Source organism: Pituophis catenifer, unplaced genomic scaffold (assembly GCF_029215685.1).
Source record: "Pituophis catenifer annectens isolate HBS135680 unplaced genomic scaffold, rPitCat1.0.hap2 SCAF_6, whole genome shotgun sequence".
NCBI lineage: Eukaryota > Metazoa > Chordata > Lepidosauria > Squamata > Colubridae > Pituophis > Pituophis catenifer.
Window position 1 is genome coordinate 95,524,830 of NW_027256886.1, and position 22,874 is coordinate 95,547,703.

General features: G+C 38.8%; 1 protein-coding gene across 14 annotated transcripts in view; it reads left to right on the forward strand.

Moving 5' to 3' along the window:
- CAMK2G (calcium/calmodulin dependent protein kinase II gamma) overlaps positions 1–22,874 on the forward strand; it is a 219,639-nt gene that overhangs the window by 169,967 nt on the left and 26,798 nt on the right. For 5 of the 14 annotated variants that reach the window (XM_070945159.1, XM_070945147.1, XM_070945152.1 and 2 more), the window contains exons 13-14: positions 5,855–5,917; positions 13,044–13,084. In XM_070945159.1, the coding sequence (XP_070801260.1) occupies positions 5,855–5,917; positions 13,044–13,084 (104 nt within the window). Of the gene's footprint in view, positions 1–5,854; positions 5,918–13,043; positions 13,085–20,255; positions 20,289–22,874 lie in introns of all 14 variants that reach the window. The other 9 variants (XM_070945160.1, XM_070945149.1, XM_070945155.1 and 6 more) reach the window with 3 other exon arrangements.

Consider the following 22,874-nt stretch of genomic DNA (forward strand, 5'->3'; position numbering starts at 1 on the left):
TCGTCTCCAAGGTTTTCATCATCAATGGGAGTCTTCCAAGTGCGAACAATGGATCCTTCGCACAGTGACTTTCGGTCTGTGTCTGGAATTTCTCTCCACCCCTCCAAGTCGTTTCATCCGTTGTCAGGTGTCACCGCTTCCCGCAAGACGACAACTGATGGAGGCAGAAATCCGTCATCTCGTCTCCATCAATGCCATCGAATCAGTTCCTGTGTCCCAGCAAGGGACAGGCTTTTATTCTACAGTGTTCCTGGTGCCCAAGTCCTCAGGAGGGGTCAGGGGCATTTTGAACTTGAAACTTCTAAATCAATTCATCTTGTATCGAAGGTTCAAGATGCAGTCCTTGAAGTCAATTCTGGCTTGCGTCAGGCAGGATGACCTTTTGCAATCGGTGGACCTCAAGGAGGCCTATTTGCATGTGCCAATCCATCCAGCACATCGCAGATTCCTGCGTTTCAAGTACAATGGCTGTCATTTCCAATACTGCGTGATGCCCTTCGGTCTGTCTTCTGCTCCAAGAACATTTATCAAATTGGTGGCAGTTGTCGCAGCTCAGCTCCGCCTGATACCAGTGAGAATCCTGTGTTACCTTGACTACATTCTCGTCCTTTCGTCTTCTCCACAACAGGCAGCTCGGGACATAACAGCTGTGATCACCGTGTTCCAACAATTCGGCTTCACCATCAACTTACCGAAGAGTCACCTCACACCCACCAATCGCATTCTTCATCTGGGGGTGATCATAGATTCCAGCAAAGGCCAGGTGTTTCTTTCACAAGACCGGATCCGCAGCCTCAGGAGTCTGGTGTCTCAGGTGAGATCACACAGGGCAGTGTCCCCCCTGCTGCTGTCCCAACTTCTAGGAAAGATGGTGTCATGCATAGCTATCGTTCCTTGGGCACGCAGACACTCCCATCAGTTGCAGTGGTTTCTGCTACGGTTCCAGAAGTCGGGGAGAGGCACGTCCAAGACACCTGTGTTTCTCCCAGCTCAAGTTCAGACATCACTCCTATGGTGGCTATCGCCGGCGCTGTTGAAGGGGTGCACCTTTCTGGAACCAGATCAGCTTGTTGTGACATCAGACGCGAGTTAGCAAGGGTGGGGTGCTCACCTGCTGAACGAAGTTGTGCAAGGTCTTTGGTCTCCAGAAGAGAAGAGGCACAACATCAATTGGTTGGAGCTGCGAGCGGCACGTCTGGCCCTTCGGCGGTTTCGTCCTCTCTTAGAAGGTCAACACGTCTTGCTCCTCACGGACAACATGACAACGAAGGCCCATGTGAATCGAGAAGGGGGAACTCGATCCAAACCCTTGATGTTAGAGGCGGAGAAACTGTTGTCTTGGGCAGAGCACCACACGAAGTCGATTCAGGCGGATCACATTTCTGGAGAAGCCAACGTTCAGGCAGACTGGCTCAGCAGAGAACATCTCGATCCGGCGGAGTGGCGCCTTCATCCGGAGACATTTCAGGACATAATCCAGAGGTTCGGGACACCCCTGGTGGATCTCTTCACCACGCCTCAAAACACACAGCTCCCCAGGTTCTTCTCCCGGTTTCCCTGCAGGGGAGCAGAAGGACACGATGCCCTTTGTTGTCGGTGGCCCCCGGGCCTGCTTTACGCATTCCCTCTGCTGCCATTGAGTCATCAGGAAGGTCCTGAGAGAACGAGCCGAACTCCTTCTCGTCGCCCCTTGCTGGCTGCGCAGAGCATGGTACGCAGACTTGGTGACTCTTTCCACAGCTCCCCATTGGACTCTTCCTCTGCACAAGGTGTCGCTCTCCCAGGGAGTCATCGCCCACCCAGACCCTCAGTGGCTCCGGTTAACCGTGTGGCGCTTGAGTGGGTGCTCCTAAAGAAGGATGGCCTTCCAGATGCTGTGATCCACACCATTCAATCGTCCAGGTGGCCGTCGACGATTCGTATTTATGAGGCCTCTTGGAAAGCCTTCACTGTCTGGTGTTCTAAGCGTCATGTTGATCCCACATCGGCTGATGTGCTGGAGGTCTTGCAATTTCTTCAAGCTGGTCTGGACAAGGGGTTGGCTCCGGCAACACTGCGGAGACAGGTCGCTGCTCTGGCCATGGTCCTTTCTCGCGACCCTCGTCGGCCTTTGTCTCACGATCCCAGGATTCGAGGTTTTCTTCGGGGAGCGACGGTCATCTCGCCGCCTATTGTACATCGTTATCCTTCCTGGGACCTACCTTTAATACTTCACGCTCTCACATCCGATCCGTTTGAACCTTTGGCTTCCATCAGTTTAAAGTTCCTGTCATTTAAGTTGGCTTTCTTGCTAGCTATTACGTCTGCACGGAGGATTTCCGAGATTGCAGCGTTATCTGCCCGCAAGGACCTTTGCATCTTCCATGCGGACAGAGTGGTATTTTTTTTTTTTAATTTGATTTATATGCCGCCCTTCTCCGGAGACTCAGGGCGGCTTACAGTGCGTTAAGCAATAGCCTTCATACTTTTGTATATTTATACAAAGTCAGCTTATTGCCCCCACAAACTGGGTCCTCATTTAACCTACCTTAGAAAGGATGGAAGGCTGAGTCAACCTTGAGCCTTGGAGAGATTCGAACCAGCAGTAAATTGCAGGCAGCTGTGTTAATAACAGGGTGCTTTAAACCACTGTAGTACCAAGGCTACAGTATTGAGATTAGACCCTTCATTTGTTCCAAAGGTGAACTCATGGTTTCATCGAGCCCAGGAGTTGGTCTTGCCTGATTTCTGCCCAGACCCTCACCATCCTCATGAGAAGTGTTGGCATACGTTGGATGTACGCAGGGCTCTGCGAAGATACCTTAAACGGATGGCTTCCTTTCAGCAGACTGAGGCCCTCTTGGTGTCCTTCCATCCTGCTTCTATGGGACGTAAGGTGTCTTCTTCAACTGTGGGTCGTTGGATCAAGGCGTGTATTTCGATGGCGTATGAACGCCAGGCCAGACCGGCTCCAGGCAGGATTTTTGCTCATTCTACTCGCAGTGCGGCGACAACGGCTGCGTGGGCTACTCAGGCTTCCATCACTGACATCTATCGTGCTGCTACTTTGTCTTCAGCTTCGCAGTTCATCCGTCATTACAAAATTGATTCTTTTGCCTCAGCTGAGGCTTCATTTGGCAGATGAGTGCTTCAACAAGTCCATTCTGCCGGGGTGGCCGAGAGCAGTCAACCTCCCACCCTATAGTTGAGCTTGGGTATATCCCAGCCATGGAATGTAGGAAGCAGCGCACTGGAAAATGGACGTTGGCTTACTTGAACGTCCTTTTTCAGGGCGCTGCGACTACATTCCATTCCCGCCCTTGTTCCAGCTTCCTGCTCTGGCCGGCTTGTTGTTGTTGGCGGTGTTTGTGTTCTTTGTTTGTTTCCTTTTCTTATAGATTCCTGGTTTCCAGCTCCTTCGTGAAAAGACTGAAGTAATCAGCATAAAAGGGGGCGGAGACCAGAGTTAAAGATTTGAATAATTAACACCCGGTGGTCAGCTACGTATAAGTGAAAATCCCAGCCATGGAATGTAGTCGCAGCGCCCTGAAAAAGGACGTTCAAGTAAGCCAACGTCCATTCCATATATCTCTTCCTTTTGTCCCTTCATTGTTGGAAGGACTTCAGAGGAAAACTGTATAGTCCATAACATGAACGATGAGTGTCAGATCTCCCATTTAAATCTCACCTTGGTGATAAACCCATCAGATGGCCTTGAGCAGCCTCAACCTTCTGTTTTCTCCTTACATTGCATTCACTGGTGTACGAATTTTGGGAAATTATAGACCTCTGAGATAAAATGTGTTAATTTTACACATTTTGATTAGATGAATTAGAAAACGGGTGATAAAGGTGCTGGTTGGCTAAAGTTTTCAAGATATTTCACGAGATTTATACACAGGGAAGTATATTTGGCTACAAGGGAGGGAGGTGTCTAATGATCATGATGCCTCGTAACTTCTTGACAGTGAAAATGGTACCACATGGAAGTGTATAAATTTATCTTCACTTTGAGAACAGCAAGGCAGATGACTATGAAAAACATATGGAAAATTTGCTTAGGTCCTACAAAGCACTTAGTGCAAACATGTCACTGAAAAGTCACTTCTTAAACTCACATTTAGACTATTTCCCTTTGAACTGTGGGGCAGTGAGTGATGAGCATGGGGAGAGATTCCACCAGGATGTTGCAGGCATGGAGATAAAGATACCAAGGGAAATGGAGTCTGCCCATGCTTGCCAATTACTGCTGGAATCTCCCCAGGGATGATTCTACTGCAGTTCACAAGAGAAAAGCCAAAAAGTGCAGATTAGATACCAAATAAAGATGGAACTTTGTCGTTTAATCTGATGTTAGAGCTTGTCAGTTTTTCATGCAAAAAGCATGAAAATGTTACATGAAAAACCAATAAATGAATGGAAAGTTACGTTATTGATATCAATAAAAAGATAACTTTATAATGATTCTCCATTCTCATTGCTATATCACATTTTGCAGAAAAGGTAGGAGCATAATCACACATCCCCCTCATAATTTTGTATTATTTTGATGCAATTTTGACCTTGGAAACTGAAGCCAATTAATACTCAGGACTTAATTTTCGTTTATTAGTGACCCAGTTCTGGTAAAATTAAGCTATTTTCCTTTCTGAGGCTTTCTCCTTGTAGACCAGTGTTATCTATAGTACACAGCTTTGGAAAGAAGCAAGCACAGGTGAAGTGCCTTACTTCTTGAAATGAACAATTCAGTATACTATAATAGCCTGCCTATTGATCTCTTTGCTTTCATTTGGATTAAAGAAGAAAGTAGCCCTAAACTGCTAAAATAAGTTTGCTGTTGCATTTCTTTGAAAATGCAACCGCTCCCTTAAAATATATCTATCTATCTATCTATTATTATATATATATAATGATCTCCTTTTTCAAAGCAATTTGTTCTCTAGCTTCCATGCTACTTTGAAATGCTATCCTTTATTATATTTTTATTATTATTTTAGATTAGTGGTTCTGTAGCATTATTAAGATACTAAAATATTTCCATTACTCTAACTCACCATTTTTTCTAACTGATGAGGTACAATTACACGTTTTCCTCTTTGGCTTTGAAACCTTCTGAATAATTTAACAAATTGCAGACTTTGACTTATTTGCTATTTATCTGACAATTACAGTTCTGAATCAATAATCATCAGAAACTTTTGGACCTCTGTGAGTGCTTTTCAGACTGGAGGGTAATAAAGAATCCTGAGCTGAATATCTGTCTTTTTCTAGAGAGCAAAAAGTTAAAAAGCACTTTAATAAACTAGTTGAATGCCAGGGCAGCGCTTCATTCTTCTTAACGAATACTGATTTCCTTATTAATGTTTCTTCACTTAATACACAGTGGCTGAAGCTGCTGTTCATAAATCAAGCCAACTGGTTGACTGATCATTCTAATGTTTATTTGCCTTTATTTCTCTAATTATTTTTTAATGTAGTAACATGACCTGTTGCAACTGGTGTACATAGCATCATCCTGTCCCTTTTGTGATTTTAAAGTAGGCATTCTAGTCTTCTGTTCTGCAGCTAATACTTTCGTCTTTGATTTTGTTGACATAAAACTCTGTAACTGAAAGTCTGTTTTATAAACACTGTTTACATCTAAAACCTGCAGCTTTCTCAACTTCCTGATGTCCAACCCTTTGTGCCAGCTCCTGTGGTTTTATCTTCATATTTAAAAGGGAATAATATTATCTTTTTTATAATATTGTGTTTCCCCTCTTCTTTCCTTTCTTTTTTTTTCACACTTCTTTTTAAACTAATTTACTTGCACCATGCTAATGGGCCTTTATTGCTTTATTATGGCTCCTCCCACTGAATGATTGTGTCCAATCAGTTGGCAGGCAGAGCTCCGCCCCTGCTTCGGCCGCCATGAGTGCTGCCGGCCTGGCTGAGCAAGGTATGTGGCATGAGTCGTATCTCCTGAGTGCCTGATCTTAGAACCACACACTTGCCCACCCTCCTTCAATTCCACTGCCAGTAAAAACCAGCATGATAGTATTTGTGCACCTAGTGAGACACACCATCCATGCTTGCTGGCTGAGAAAAGGGCATGCACTAAGGTATCCATCTAACCAAGAATCATAAGTACATTGAGTTTGAACCTACTAACAAAATGCATGTTGGGTAGTTAACCCTGTTTTGCTGTGAATTGACATAAGACATTTGGAGACAGGGATTGTCAGTACATTTTTCAAATAGTTTCAGAAAGTTGATATGGCTCCTACAACCACGAATGTCTTAGGAGGATATCAACCCGTTAGCAAATTCTGAATTTTGTTTTTAAATAACACCTACCATTTTATAGGAGGATAGCATAAGATTAGCTGCTATTTTCTCATATGGATTGGTGATAAGCAGTGACACACAGTAGCATTCAATATTATGCATCATGTTTGTAATTATATTTGGCTGTAGGTTTAAATTTGGGGAATAAAGGATAAAAAGCACTGGGATGAGGTTTCTTGTACTGGCAAAGACACTTGACTTTTTTATCCCATAAAGAACATTGGTCTTGTGCTTCCAAAATTGTTATAATTTAAGAATGGAAAATATCTGTTAAATCCTCTGTTGTCCTCTGTTAACCACCCCCCCCCAAAGCAGGAAACAATAGCGTGCTGGTAGAAGCATTAATCCCAAATTTGGAAAAAGCTTCACAGGCCAGATGGTTTCCTGTTGCTAATTCCTCTTCAGCTAAACAAAAGTGATTAGTTCAGGGACAAATAAATATGTCCATAGCCTGAATGTTGCTTGAATGGGAAGCATACGATGTGGGTGCTCATCTGACATGTTTCAGAGTATTTTCTAATGACTTTAGAGCCAGACCTGAGCCAACCTCCCTAGGATTTCTATATGGGAGCTCTGCAGGAGTGGGAACTCTGAAAATGTGTTCCTAGAACTATTGAATGCACGCAAGGTTTCCCATGATCCCCTTGCTTATCAGATGAGGCCCCTTAGAATAGAAGGCGGAATAAGGACTCTCTCATTTCAGTTTATCTTCTCCCTACTTATTAACTTAATCTGTATGCTTCTACCTGGGTGCACCTACATGTGTGACATTTCATGCAATATATATGAATTCATGCAATATATTTGAATATATATTGCAGATTTTGGATGTATTGTGATCTAATTTCCCTGTCACAGACACTAGGAGTAGGGTTTGGTTTAGTAAATAATGCATGTCCAGAATCTGCAGGAACAAAACCAGCCTTAGTGTTCATCAAAAGCAGTTACTAGGTTTGCCGGCAGGTTCTCAAAATTAGTGTTGCAATCTTCAAAATTAAACTAGTTGGAGAAAGAGCTTTATCTTATCAGATATACACCAATTATAGATCATTCTTTAAAAACCACATTAGTTCAAAATGCAATCACTATCCACTGCATTAAAATAAGTCACTTTTATCCAACCAAATTAGATGTGTGAGCAGGCATCTACAATTTATATGTGGCTAGAGGCAAACTTTTTTTTTAATGGGAAATGGAATTTTTTTTTTAAATGGAATGGAATATATAGATTGGTGTGAGGAGAAACTCTTCTTCTCCACACTGAGCACTTCCTTTTCCAGCCTAATTAACTTTTGCTATCAAAACTAGACTGGGAGAAAATTGCTTGAAGCCAAAGTAAGCATCTCTTCACTTTTGTGCCATATTTGAAACCTGTGATTAGATATAGGAGGAGAGCCTATATATCTCTCCTCCTATAGGAGGAGAGTATAATACTCAGTGGAGGAAACGGGAACACTTATTTTCCAGGCTACTAGCTTTTCTTGCAAGGGATTTTCTTTGAAAAGTAGCAGAATCAGTGTTGCCTACCTTTGATGTGACGACACTGGACTAATTGGTAATTTCTCATAAATTAAACAGGAATTATGGTGAGGTTTAAAGGCCCTCTAAGGACTACTTATGAAATATTTAAATGCTAATGAAGGGATGATTCCACTTGCTTCAAACAACTTTCTCCAGGACTGGTTTTTAGAAACTACAATTCTGGAGGTATAGCTACACACACATATTTGTAATCAATTATTTAAATAGTTTAGACTAATAATAGGAAGAAATGTGTGTAAAAGCATTTCAGTAATACATACCACTGGGGACAGGGAAATTATTCCTAGTTAATGTAGATATATAATTTTAGGAAAGGACTTCAGTTGCAGAATGGAACATTTTTGTTGTCTTTAGAAGGAAGGCAGGAGTAGTTGTAAGTCTACTATATAGTTTATCTCCTTTGAAGGTAAAATTAGAAAATTAAAAACTAGAATGCTTCCAAATTCATTATGGCCACTATCTTTTTTAGATATATATATAGCCTTCACAATCAGTCATTTTACAACCGTTTGAAGTTATGACGGCCACAGAAAGCACCGGTGACTCTCTTATATCATCTCCCCACTGCAGTCATATGACTGCATATCAGCTTTATGACCCATTACAGCATTCCATGGTCACATGATTTCAATTTGCTATGGGTTTAGCTGGTTTCTGGCAAAAAATGGCCATTCAAATATATGGGTTCGCTCAATGACTGTACTGTTTGATTATTGACCACCGCATTTGACAACAACTGCCACATTCGCTTAATGGCCACTGAGAAAAAGGCCAGAAAATTACTTCCATTCATGCTTCAACTTATGACCATAACAATTTGCAACTCGATTTCCAGTCCCAATTACTCTTGTAATCAAGAACTATACCTTTACAATTGCAAGTTCATTTCCATTTAGAAATTTCAGTGCGGGTTATGTGTCATTTAGGCCAATACTAAAAACAGAAAACTAAAATCAAGATGGAATAATAACTAAGGAAAAGTCAGATTGAAGTAACCATTTGAGCTTCATCGTCGTCACCCTACCCTACCCTACTGCATAAGGATGCTGTTAAAACCTGGGGAAGCCCCCATGCGTAACATCTTTAGATCTAAAAACCAAGTATTCCCCTAGGCATAATTTCTGTAAGCTTTCTTTTGTGTGATCCATTATCTTTGCTATTCAAAGACTATGTACAATTCGGTTCAAAAATGGTTGTCCTATATCAAAGGCAGGATATAATTGCACAATAAATATTGTGAGTATGCTTTTTAATACTTCGTTTCCAAAGGCTTCTCAAACACACGTTTACAGGTAAGAAGTAAGTTAGAATTGGATGGTGGTATGTCCCCATATTGAGAATGTGCAGAGTGTGGATACAGAATGCTACATTCTCTGGAAAACCTCTTTGCAACTCATCTGTTGTCATCTTGTACTGAGTATAGCATTCTCTGTGTGTTTTGTCTTCCAAGTATTCCCAGGAAGTTTTGTGTTCTTGTGGGGTGCTTAATTGTAGGGATCCAAGTTTCATCTTTTGGATAACAGGGTGTTATCTAAAAGTCCAAGCTTCCAGGGTGTTATCCAAAAGTCCATGCAAAATGTATCTTTGCTCTTTTTTGGTGGGGGACTGTTTTGTAGATTAATATATATCAGTCTGCTGAGTATGCGAAGGTTGAGGAGGAATTAAATTATGCAGCTTCTGGGTGTGGAGGCAAAGAACTGCAGACCATTTATGAGACCAGAATATGGGTGAATTTCAAGACCTCCTGTGCTCTCATTAGCAAGCTCCTTGGGGCTTTCCTTCTACTATATCAACTCTTTACACTGACAGGAGCTGAAAGGATAACTTCCACTAATTCTCCTTTCAATGTCTACACTCTATATTATAAATACAGACTTCCTATTCCCATAATATCTTTGTTAGATTTCCAGTTACCTTAACATAGATTTGACCACATAATCTGTTCCTGACCTCTCTCCAAATGCTTGTAGTTTAATTGATCTTAATTGATTAATATTTTTAGGAAAAATAATGATAATCCTGGAGTAGAATCAGAGGATCTAGACCAGGGGTGTCAAACTCATGTCATCACAGCGGCATCACATGACGTATTGGGACTTTCCCCCCTTGGCTAAACCGGGCGTGGCCAGCACGTGACCCAGGAATTTGACAGCTCTGCTCTAGAGTAATGCTAATAGCTTAATTTTTGACAGGGCCAGAGGGAAACTGCCTGACAGGAGTAAGTACACCTTGACTTTGATTCCTTTGGCAGAAAAGGGCCAACTTTGGGCTTCTATGAAACCAGCTTTAGATTTTATGTCACTATTCAGAAGGCCTATTCTCCCACTGTAATTACATCAACTGCAATAAAGAACATTACATTTCTCAATGTTCTTGCTATTGTGAGGTATTTGTAAGCTAGCCTATATCCAGGTGGGATTGGTTTTCAGTGGCCACTCTTTTTTTTTTTTTGTTGAATTTTTATTGAATTAAGAATATATTACAATTCAAACTATACGGTTCGGCAACGTGTAGTCATTGTTTACAAGTGCGGTTCAGTGGCCACTCTCTTGTCTCAATTACACAATGACATCATGTCTAATGGAGGTAAAAACTAAGGCAAAAATCTGAAAGCTTCAGAGAGGGATTCCTTTTCATCCTTTCTCATATTTTCTATTTTTAGTATGATTAACTGTATGAGGTAGTTTTAATTTCTATATGATAACCATATTAGAGCTGGAATAGGTAGACTAAGGACTTCTCTTTTTTTGCCAAAAATGTCACTGAATTTGCTGGAACCAGCCTCACGTAGATAACTTTGATATTTTCCTTATGCTGCAAATAAAACTACAGTATAGGAATTCCAGACCCAGAATGGATTAGGGTTTAATTACACAAGCTTAAACATAAATTGGTTTCCTGCTGGATGAATGCAACAGTGCCTTTTTATTACATCTTGCCTTAATTTCTCAGAGCTCTTACCTGCTTCCCTGAATTTTAACCCATGGTATGGAAACATACATGAACCAGCATGCCTTCTTCACTTGTGAAATATTTTTGTGCAACAGAGTTATGTAAAAGACGAGGAATATCCATTTCTCCCCTTTGAATTCTTGCACTTACATGTTTTAAAAATGTGCCTCATTGAAAAAAGAAAAACAATTAAAAGCAGTTAAGACTTGGTTGTTCCATCAAGCACAGGGGAAGGGCATATTGTGAGTCAAGTTGGATCCTGGCAGGCACATGAGTTTGTATAGTTTTTTTATAGTATACAAAATTGTATAGAACAATTTTATTCATATTATGAGTGAATTTGCTTACTATTTTTGAAAGAGTTGCCTTTTATTTTAAATTGATCTTGGTAATTAGCTGCACAGGGCCTTTGGAAATGATAGTATATAAATGAATAAAATTTAATTTTAATGTTGCTTGCTTTTAAATGAATCGCAGGACAGAAATAAGTTATCTAACAAATTTCAGATTGAGGCCTTAGATTCCATATTTAGTGAATGGGAAACCAAATCCAGCTAAGGTATTCTGTACATATTTTTCTCATTAGTATCATAATCTGTCTGGTCTTGAGTTTTAAACATTTGTAAGACTACAAAATAAATGTGAATCTTGTACTTTGTATTAAATACATGTGGTACTTAATTTTTTAAATGTACCTTTTTATTATGCCTCAATCGGCTGCTAGCTTGTTTAAGGCCAAATATATGCTGTGTTGGCCCAGCATTTAAGATTTATTTTTCACTGTATGATGAAGACCAAATAATGTATAGAGTAATATTCTACACCACAAAGACCCTTGGATGTCATTAGGCTCTTAGGTTGTCTTTATGTTCTTAAAAAGGTGTTGGGATAGAACTCACAACTCCAAATTTTGGCTGTCATTTCAGTGAACAACCTCCATGAAACAAAGCCCAAGTTTGACGGTGTTTTGAAGCTTGGAACATCTTCCCTGGGAATTAGTACCAAAACTCTTGGTCTTTTAAGCACCTGGATTAGTGCTTTTATTTTTAAAAACATAAAGCATGTTCCTTAGATGACAAAGTCTCCTAATTTTTGTAAGGGCAGTGTAGATATCGTTATTCAAAATATGCTGTTCCTGATTAAATGGATACATCATTAGGTGGATGTGAATGGTTTTCAAAGGGCATTAACTGTTAACTAATTTATACTATCCAGACCCTAAAAATCCTCTTCCAACCACAGTATATGATTTCTGTAGTATAAACTACAAGATCTAGTTTACTTGTGTGCAGATGTTCTGTGTTGAGTGAGTTGATAAATCAAACAGCTGTAACACAAAATTCATTTTGAAAGGTATATTTGAAAATTGTAATTGGCATGGATAGGTCTTATTGCTGTCAAGCTCTCTGGGTGTCCCTCTGTTATACATTCATGTTCTGGTTTTATATGTATTCTGTCTTTGCCTTTGCAAGCTAGTTATATGAAAAACAAAGTAACTTGCTCTTCTCCAAATGAAACATGTAAACTTCATCTGATAAGTGGTCTCTTTTGAATTCTCCCTCTTTTACAACTGCCAATCTGACCTCTGCCCAGATTAGCAGCAATCATGTTTTTCCTAATGTTATCCAATATTGGATTTCAGTGGCTAGTTGGATTTTTCATTGTACTAAGTACCCAGATTTAATTTTTACTTTTTCTATTCTACATTTTGTAGGTAAGGGATGAGCCACTTCACATGCTATATTTCTTATAAGAATATCTTATTTGCCTATTGTCAGGTCTATGTGCAGGAGGAAATGAAAATCACTGCACGTAACAATGACAACTTGGCATTAAAATGTTAAAAAAAGCTTTTTTGTGACTTTCTAGAATAAAATTTGTCATATGAAGCACTGATTCAAGGGATAATTCTTCTGCATGTCAATTTAAGAGTTGGTTTTTATTGCTTCTTTGCTAATAGCTTTGGCTACTGAAAGAGGCAGAGGTAGTAAATAATGAAAGCAGAGATATGAACGTCTCAAGAGCTCTGAAGATTTGTCTTTTGTCCAGTTCCTTTGAAAAAAAATATGATTGTGGTGTAAGGTTTGGATGTTGGTAAAGCTATTGTTCATGCAGATTTTATTGTTTTGAGCAAATAAGAGCCTAAAATAAATCTAGTTTGGTTTTTGATATTGACTTGCTTTAAGGGAAAGAGAAATAATGTTAAAATGTGGTTCACTTGCTTTTCTCAATTCTATTTGCAGCTGCCAAGAGCTTACTGAACAAAAAGTCAGATGGAGTAAAGGTAAGTCTTGAAATACGGAGCCTCCCTTTCTTTTCCAGTCCCTTTCATAGAAATCTGCATCCTTGGCCAGCCTAAATGATTCATATGCCAGATAATGGCTATGCACAGCTCCTGCTAAGATCATCTCTGCAACTTGACCATGTGAGTGCGGCAATGAAATTGAAGCCATTAAGGCTCAAGACTTAATATAGGATTTTCTTCCAATTGTTTCAGCAAGCGCAACAACTACTGTAATATTGAGCTATGGAGCAAAGGACTATCTCTGGAAAATTCTTAGACCCACAATTCCATATTGTGTTATCCAAAACATTTTAGTGAATTTGCAGGGTATGGTTTAAGTATCTGGAAGTGCTTATTACCTCTTTAAATAAATATATAATTATTTGCATGCCACAGATGCCCTGCACTTCTGTGTGGAAATAAAATGAGAGCAAGAGATCTATAACATTGGATTAATAAAGCAATGTGCATTAATGCATCTCAGAGCTGTTTTACCAAAGATCTCACTTTTGATTATTTTTTCTGTTTCCTTTTCCAATGGGTATTTGTCTACCTTTTAGAAAATTATGTTTACCATATTACCTTTAATTTTTGGAATAATTAGTTTCTTATTTTATATATGAGTTTCATATTCATGAAAACTGCTTTCAGATCAAATTATATTCTTTGATAATATTTTGGTCCTTTTATGTTTGTGGGAACTAACAGTCCTCAAGCAAGGAAACAAAATATAGCTCTGATTCTTGCATCTTATCCACTATTCTGTGAATATTACATCTTCTGTGAACTATTTTGTTTAGCTGTACAGTATATATATATATATATATATATATATATATATATATATATATATATATATATATATATATATAGTTGCATTTATTTAAAAATGGGAATTGCACATCATTGTATTAACATTATTTGCCAGTCATAGTAATAGAAACTAGCAGCTCCCCATTAAAATCCATTGCTGCATTTATTTATTTTGCTATATTCTGTTAAAGACCACTAAAACATTTGCCTACTTTCCATTCCACATATTCACTGGATGGACAGAGAGAATTAAACCATGCAAGCTGAGCTCCCATGTCGGTGATTCTCTGATTTTCCTGCCGTCCCCCCCTCCCCCCACCAATATATACATAGTGTGAACTAATACAACTAAGCAATATACTTAATATGTTTTTAATAATAATAATCAGATGACCAGGCTTCACTATTGCATGAAGGAGGCCTCTGTACAGAATACAAGGACTCCTTTAACACTAAAAGGGACGATCCTGTTCCTCTCTCATGTGTTCAGTGGAACATTAGAGAATGGGTATTAGCACTTCTACTTACTGCTTTATTGTTGTTTTTCCAATTTCCCACTCATCATAAATATTTCTTTAGGCATTAAATATGAATCACACTATGATTCTTTGTTAATTGTTTCAGCAAAAAAATAATGCACCTGATATTCTGCCTGTAATAATTTTGCTGTTGTGGGGAGGAAGAATGTCTCTACTGTTCTCAAAACTCCTAAATTAACAAGATAGATTGCTCTAAACACTTCCCTATTGACTGCCCTCACTTAAGAAGTTGTGGGGCTTTGTTTCCATTTTGTTGATTGTCAGATTCTCTTTGGAGGTCTTTCAGAACTGGATCAGAGAGAATATGCTTAAAGGAGGGTGAGCTGTAGGTCAGTGGAAAAAATAACTAAGAGAGAATTTATACTCGGTAGAGATTCTCAATCATCCAGGTCAAGAGTGTTCCAAAGGTGCTTTCCAAAACGTTTGTAAACATTTCACTTTTCGTTTGCCTTTTGAAAAGCACCTGTGGGACCTCAGTGACAAAGTGAGTGTAGCCTTTTCTTCTCCACGTGGGGAACTCAAAATGTTCCTCCTGGTCCAATTCACAGCCCATTTATGTATGCAAAACAGAATTTTTCTTTTTTCCCCCTTTCTGCTTTGCTTTCCCAAAAGTCTTCATTTTTAAAAGCAATGGCCTCAAGCGCCTTGTCAGAATATTCAGGTAACAATGATGCACAATTGATGGGCTCCAGTGGTTCATGTCCATCTTGATGGTCCTTCACTTTCAAGGATTTTGCCCTCCCTAGATCCTCATCAACTAATAAGAAATATAGGCTGAAGTATTTCTACCATTGCGTGTTGTTTTCTTCCATATTACTCAGTTACTCTGATATTTCTGAGCTAAGCTCATCTTAATATGTTCAAGCTAAGGGGAATGTTGTTACGTGCTCTGACCAGTTTCAAACCTCAAAACATTTGGTCCTAAAATTAATCAAAGGGATGGGCTCTCCTACAGCTCCTGGCTAATGATAACACAGACATTATGTGGTGGTTGAATTCCAACTCTAAATATTTGTTTTCCATATTGTCCTGAACCCCAGTCATTTCAGTGGAGTCTGTTAGTTTGCCTGTAATCTTACAGTAAAATACAAATAATCATTTAAGCCAGCTGAAGATAAGTGGAATAACTGTTCTTTATCTGTAACCTTTTGTAGTTTAAGTCCAGATTTTATAATTAGTCATTTCTTAAATGCCCTTTGTGACTTGGGCTTGTCTAAGACACTGTGTTTCCCCAGTATTTTTGCCCATTTGACCTGGACCAGCAGCTCCACCTCCATTGTGAGATTTAATGGAAAAGGGAGTTCTCTGGTGTTGGGAGAACTAACTTCCTTTGGAACAAGCTGACCCCTGAGGCAATTGCGGCTCTCCCTCTCATGGCTTGCAAAATGTTACTGAAGGCCTCTGGGAATTGATCACTACAAAATTCCCAACACCCCAAATCATGTATTATTAATGTCCATTTTATTACAAAAGGTATTATTTGATTGTATTATTTTTTATTAACCTAATTTTCTTTAAATTTATGTAGCAGTCCATCTCATGTTCATGACTGCAGCTGACCACTAAAACAGAATAAAAACCAAGCAATAACTATAAACATATTTTATATTCTAGGAGATTGATAATAATCTCCTAGAATTAGTAGGTAGTAGGTAGTAATTAGGTAGTAATTTAGTGCGGGAGCACTTATATGAGGTTCCGATGGCATCATAAGGGGATGCACCTACCTCTGATAAAAAGGGAGAATAAAAAATAGGGACTTATTACTCCTTGTGTCTTTTAGATTTTCCAAGCTTACATAAAATATGCCTTCCAGCTTTTTGTCCTGTAGCTCTATTTGCTACAGGACAAAAGTAAAAAAAAAAAAAAAGTACTTTAGCCAAATTCCAATTCAGATCAGAAAAAAATCCTTTTATTCTTTCTTTTGCAGCAAATACATATTTCTCATCATTTCTTCTTGAAATTTAGTTCACGGATTGTGATGCTTAATGTAGGCAATGGTATGTGCTGCTCAGAGCTCTTGAAAAAAGATCTAATTCTAACGCAGTACATTCTCAAGAGAAAATACTGCAAGTGAAGTAGGACAAACTTAAGTCTTGCTTTGTTTACCCAAAAGCACTTAAAGTTTATGCATTGTATTTGTAATACTTTCTGATAAACTTCAGATTGAAACTCCAGTAAAATAACTTTGTATTCCCAAGGCTGTCTAAGCTTTTGGCACGTAAGAGCCATACTGCATGCCTTCCAGTAATGAAAAAAGCACATTTATCTTGTACTCAAAGCAACTCTAAATGTGGTTGCAAATCTTTGCAAAAAATGAAAAAGCTGCTTGGAAGCTTCAAAATATTATGCATATAATCAACATGGAATAAAAACACTGAAGATACCATGGTACCAAAGGCAAAGTGTCAGCAAAAAGAAGTTACAGTTATCTAGAAATACAATGGTTAATGTATGTGGGAGATTTAAAATGTCTTCATGTACAGTAGCTCTTAAAAAATGATAACATAACGGGAGAACATTATTCAAATAAGAATTACCACTGCCAAGATTTTGTCTCTAGGGGTCTGTGGGTGAGTATGTTTCTTCTACTTTGCTCTAGAAGGCTTAATATGGAGCAGCAGGGAAAGGAAGTTATCTCAGATTATGTGGTAGAAGTGCAAATGGGGTGCAAATGGGTATATAACAGGATTTCTTCTAAGCAAAATTGGGAAGATGTTGCAGATTAGTATTAGTAGATTCTGAAAAAGGAAGAGAAAAGTGGCATGATTTGGGCGGATAGACTAACCATAACCTGGAGCTTGAATAAGTATGGCGCAGGACAGATTTAGGGAAGGAAACATCATCCCCCTCATCATTGCATCATTGTAGAATAATTTCTGTCTCTACACAGTTCTTAAGGAATGGTCTTTCTTTTTTCTCTTGGTATTTCTCCTATTTTTCTCCCTGATTTCTCACACAGGGCAATAAAAGGAGAAACAGAGAAGCTCATAAAATCTAGCTTTATCAAATGAGATCTCTATTCCGTGTACTTTTCATTCATACCCAGTGCCTCCTTGTTGGGCATATATGCCATCAGTCCTGTCTGGCCCCTGTTTGCAATTATCTTTCATAAGTATTTGTCTTTCTATACAAGTATAACAGATAATAGAGTCATAGAATCATAGGGCGGGAAGGGACCTTGGAAGTCTTTTAGTCTAACTCTCTACCCAGACAAATGGTTGTTCAATCTTTTCTTGAAGATTTCCTGCAATGGAGCACCCACAACTCTGAGAGGCAAGCTGTTTCATTGTAATTGTTCTCACTATCAGGAAGTTTCTCCTTAGTTCCAGGTTGGATCTTCCTCTGACATCTTCCTCTGATATAAAAATATAATCTATAAAAATAAATCAATAAATCATGTCACCCCTAATCCTTCTCTTCATTAGGCTAGACCACGGGTGTCAAACTCGCCGCGTCACATTGCTATCACAATGATGTATCACAATGTTTTTTCACAGAGCTGGAGTGGGTGTGGTCTACGCGTGATGCATCCGGCCCACAGGCCACCAATTTGATACCCCTGTGCTAGACATACCTAGTTCTCTCAATTGTTCATTATATGGTTGAGCCTCTAGATTCCTTATCATCTTATCACTTATGAAGATGTTGAACATCACTGGGCCCAAGATAGAACCTTGAGGAACCCCTTTGCATTCTTCCCTCCATGTAAATGTAGTTCCATTAAGGATTACATGCTGAGTGCAGTTGGTCAGTCAGTTGCGAATCCAACTGATGATAGTACTATCTATTCCACATTGTTCTATCTTACCAATAAGTAGGCCGTAGCCTACTTCGTCAAATGCCTTATTGAAATCTAAATAGATTATATCTACAGCATTTCCCTGATCCACTAATTTAGTTACTTTATCAAAGAAGGGCATAAAATTTGTCTGGCATGACCTGTTTTTAACAAACTCGTGCTGGTTTCTAGTGATTGTTTTGTTCATTTCTAGGAGCTTACAAATTTGCAGCTTGATCATCTTTTCTAGGATTTTCACAGGTATTGATGGTAAGATGGATCCCTTTTTCCTCTATCTTGAAGATTGGAATCATGTAGCTCTTTTCCAGTCCTACACTTCCCCCTTGCCCTTGCTTCAGGAGCTCTAAAAGATTTTGTTCAGTGGTCCTGAGATCACATCTTCCAGCTCTTTCAGTACCCTGGGTTGTAAACTATCTGATTTTGGTGTTTTGAATTTGTCAAAGTGGCTAGGTGGTTGGTTTGTTTTTAACCTATTTTGATCTGCGTGCCTGTTCTGTGTCTCATTGTGCTGCTTTTGATAGGTTGGGCTATTTTTTTCTTTTTGCGTAAAGACAGGTGCAAAGGAAGAATTAAACAGGTCTACTTTCTCCCTCCTGCCCATCACCTTCTTGCTAGCTTCTTCCATTAGTATACATCATTTCCTTAAATTTTTCTTGTTCTTTACATATTGAAATAAACTTTGTTATTTTCAGCATGTGTTGTAAATCTTAGTTCATTCTGAGCCTTAGCCTTCCTGGCTGCACTTCTGCAAACTCAGGCTATTTGCTGGTATTCTGTTTTAGTTACATTTCTGTTTCCATTTTTTATACTTATCCTTCTTTCCTCTCAGTTTGTCAGAGAGCTCTTTGTGCAATCATGCTGGTCTCATTTGGTGTCTCTTATTTTTCTTTTTCTGTGGTATTGTTTTTGTTTGGGCCTTTAGTATTTTTTTTCCAGAGTTTCCCATGCATCCTGATCTGTTTTTCCTTCTAGGATTTCCATCCATGGAATCCTTCCTAATCTTCGTCTTTGTTTGTTGAAGTCAGCTCTCTTAAAGTCTAAAACATTAGTCTGACTTCATTCAGTTGCCAGTGCTTGCATTATAGTGAATTCTAATATGACATGCTCACTTTCCTCCAAAGTTCCTATAACATCTACTCTTTCAGGCATTTCATCTCTGTTAGTTAAGATTAAGTCCAGTATAGCTGACCCTCTAGCTCCCACCTCCACCTACAGGGTGACAAAGTTGTCAACTAGGCACATCAGAAACTTGTTCAATCTCCTACTCGCTGCAGGGTTTTACTACAGTGGTGTGTTTCCTGCACACCTCAGCTAACTAATTAATAAAATTAGTTAGAATTAGTAATAGCTATTTTATTACTGAAGAGTAGTGGCTAAATGTAAAATGCTGAATGGATCTTTTTCACATGGTCTCACGCTTGCTAGATCTGTGTATAGGTTTGTGTTTATCTTGGAATTATAAAACAAACTCATAATTGACACTACAGACACCTTCTCATTGCAATAATCATTGCAATAATCAAGCCTACCTCATTTGAGTGAGACGATACATGATTGCTATATACCTGTCAGGGACTAGTCACTTGAAAGTAGAAGATTCAAAATTCCGTAGGTCAAATATTAGTGTTCATGAATCAGTACAATAAAAACATTTTTATAGGTAGATGTTGAATAAAATACTTTTTGATGGACATTGTATCATCTTAATAATTTGTCAGTAAACAACTCTCCCGACAATTGGACACAATTTGAAAAACAATGTGGTTTCAGCCTCTCCTGTGTCACACTGGCTATATTGTCTGCCATTTTGCTACGCTTGGAATTTTTTATATCCAGGTTTCTAGTACTATTATATAACTGCTGGCTTTCATGAGCTCATATTTGTGGCATTCAGTTCCTTTCTTAAAGGAACATGATTGGCAGCAGGGCTCTGCTGATGCATAAGTGCCAACATTTTCTTTGCTTCTCTTCTCATCTCTTCTTTCCTTCTCTTTCCTCCTTTCAATGGTGTGCCCAGAAAAGGAAGTCAAGCTCCAGCGTACATTTGATGGTGAGCTCCTCCCATAAACTGCCTGTAACCCTGTTTAACCACCATTCTCATGCCATGCACGTCCAGCTTGTGCTCATCACCTCACATAGCATGTCTGGGCAAGGGGAGGCGGTTGGTTGAATGGAGAGACATCTTGCACTTCAAAAAGCTCATGTTCCCACAAAGAGTGGGTACCGAGTAAGAAACAGTCTCCCACATGCTATTACTCTGCCTGCTCTTTGGTGTCAAGGCTGTTTTGTTGCAGAAATGCTGTAATGGGCAGTGCTCGTTGAAACATCCTTATTGGTAAATTACCCTGCTCCAGTTTGAACAGTCTTTTCTCGTATGTGGGTGTAGCATTATTGGAAGTTCGCAGCTACCATCCACTACTCTTCCAAGAATTTTAAACAAACATCTTGTGGAATTCAACCATTTTCATATCTCTCTTCTTCTTCTTTCCCATCAAATTTCAAAATTATAAGGTTGGCATTAATGCCAACATTAGTTGGCATTAATCAAAGTTCATCATTCTTCCCATTCATTTTTTCCTTCATGTGAATGTGTGTTTTCCCTGGGATGTGTTGGATATGTAATACAATCAGATGTGAAGGGACAAATCCTTTATTCTATGTCATTTGTGATGCTGAAGCCTCTTTGAGGCTCAATTTGGATGAAATCAACATTGTTGCTTTGTGTTAGCTGAGTATTTTGAATCCTTGCAAGATAGCAGGTGTTTTAAAACAAGCCACATCCAACAGTGGACTATTTCAAGAGAAAGTCATTCTCAGTCTGTATTTATCATCCAGCTTTACTTAATGATGGCAAAGCAAAGTACCTTTTATCGATGAAGATTTTTTGGTGATCTTGTGTGATTATTTTGATCTCCCTTTTTTTTTTCTTATGCACCTTTTTGATATATCAGAAATGTCAGGTATGTCTGATATGACACAATACCTGATGTTGAAGCCTAAATGACATGTTGGGTTAGCACTTAACTAAACACTCTCCTAGCAGAAAGGCAAGACAGGGTATTATAATTCCCAGTTGGTCTTTACTTTAGAGATGCAGCCCTTGAGAATGATTCTCAGTCCCTGAAATCTAGGATGTCTTTACTCTAAGAAGTGCTAATAATTTTTCTCACTCTCAACATCAGAATAGGAAAAAAATCTGGTTAAAGGTGAATTCAAGAATGAAAACACACATCACTTTAAAGGAACTATCATAAAGTTCCTTTAAAGGAAGAATCATAAAGTTCAAAATGAGAGCTGGGGCATTAAGAATGCCAACTGTCTCATTAAGAAAGAGTCTGGTAGCCGATTTTCAAGCTAACAATTTTTATAAGCCTTAAGTAAAATTATTAATTTCAGAAATGCCACGGAAGTTTGAATTTTGGTTGTATCCCCTTTCCTATTATTGTATTGTGAGTCCCATCTTAACTGAACTAATTAATAGTATACTACACTTGCTGGCTTTTGTCAGTTTGTAATGCCTAGGTGTGGTCATGAGTAATGCAGCAACTAAGCGATGACTGTATTCAAGAAACATGGCCAAAAAAAGGAAGCCACAGTAGTCCTTCCAGAGTCCAGTGCAGCCTGTAACATCTAAACAAATCCAACTAGCAAAGGGAGAAGCTGGTTGCTGCTTTTATTTCAAGTTTTATATGGCTGAATGAGCTCTTTGAGCATGCACTCTTACCTTTGATCAGGGTTATTGGCAAAAAACTTGAAATCTTGTTTTTCATCCTTCACCTCTTAGGGGTCATTTTCCAAGGGAATACAGCAGCTTTGGTTTTAGAGTTTGTTCTACAGCCACATCACCAGCAGAATATCTAGGTTCTCCAAACCTAGAATCAGTGGCTCCAAAATGTGCATCAAAGTTATGATATGGTGGCCCTATCTGATAGTTGGCAAAGAGATGATTTGCTATGTCATTCTCACTCCTTGGCCCAACTCTTGTCTATATATGTAATTTATTCATAAAACAATTCCAGAACTGATTTTGGGTTTCTTTTGGAACATCCTTTAAAAAAAAAGTTTACTAACCATATTTGTAACTTGTAGCTAATAAACAGGTGGATGGCTTCCCAGCAACTTCAGGGAATGAGTCTTTTTATTTTTTATTTTTTATTTTTGTTTATCTAATTTATATAGCCCCCCCCCCCCATCTCATAAGCCTGTGACTAAGCCACATCCAACAAAACTAAAAATTTAAGCAGATAATTTTCTACATCCGGCAGGGGATTCTAACTGAACAACTTGTGACGGTGATGGTGAACCATTTAGAGACCAAATGCCCAAACTGCAACCCAAAACCCACTTATTTATTGCAAAGTGCCAACACAGCAATTTAATCTGAATAATGAGGTTTTACTACCTAAAATAATGATAAACAACACAGAGTTCAGCTAATTGTTCTAAGAAAAATGTGATAAATGCACTTTTATGCCCCTTTATTTTTTTTCTGCTTTTGAAATATTATGTTTAGCAATAATAAAAAAGAAAAACTTTTGTAATTTCTCTTTCCCTCCCTCTCTCTCTTTCCCCCCTCTGCCTTTCTCTCTCTTTTCTTTTACCCCCTCTCACTTTCCCTCCCCCTCTCTTTTTTCTT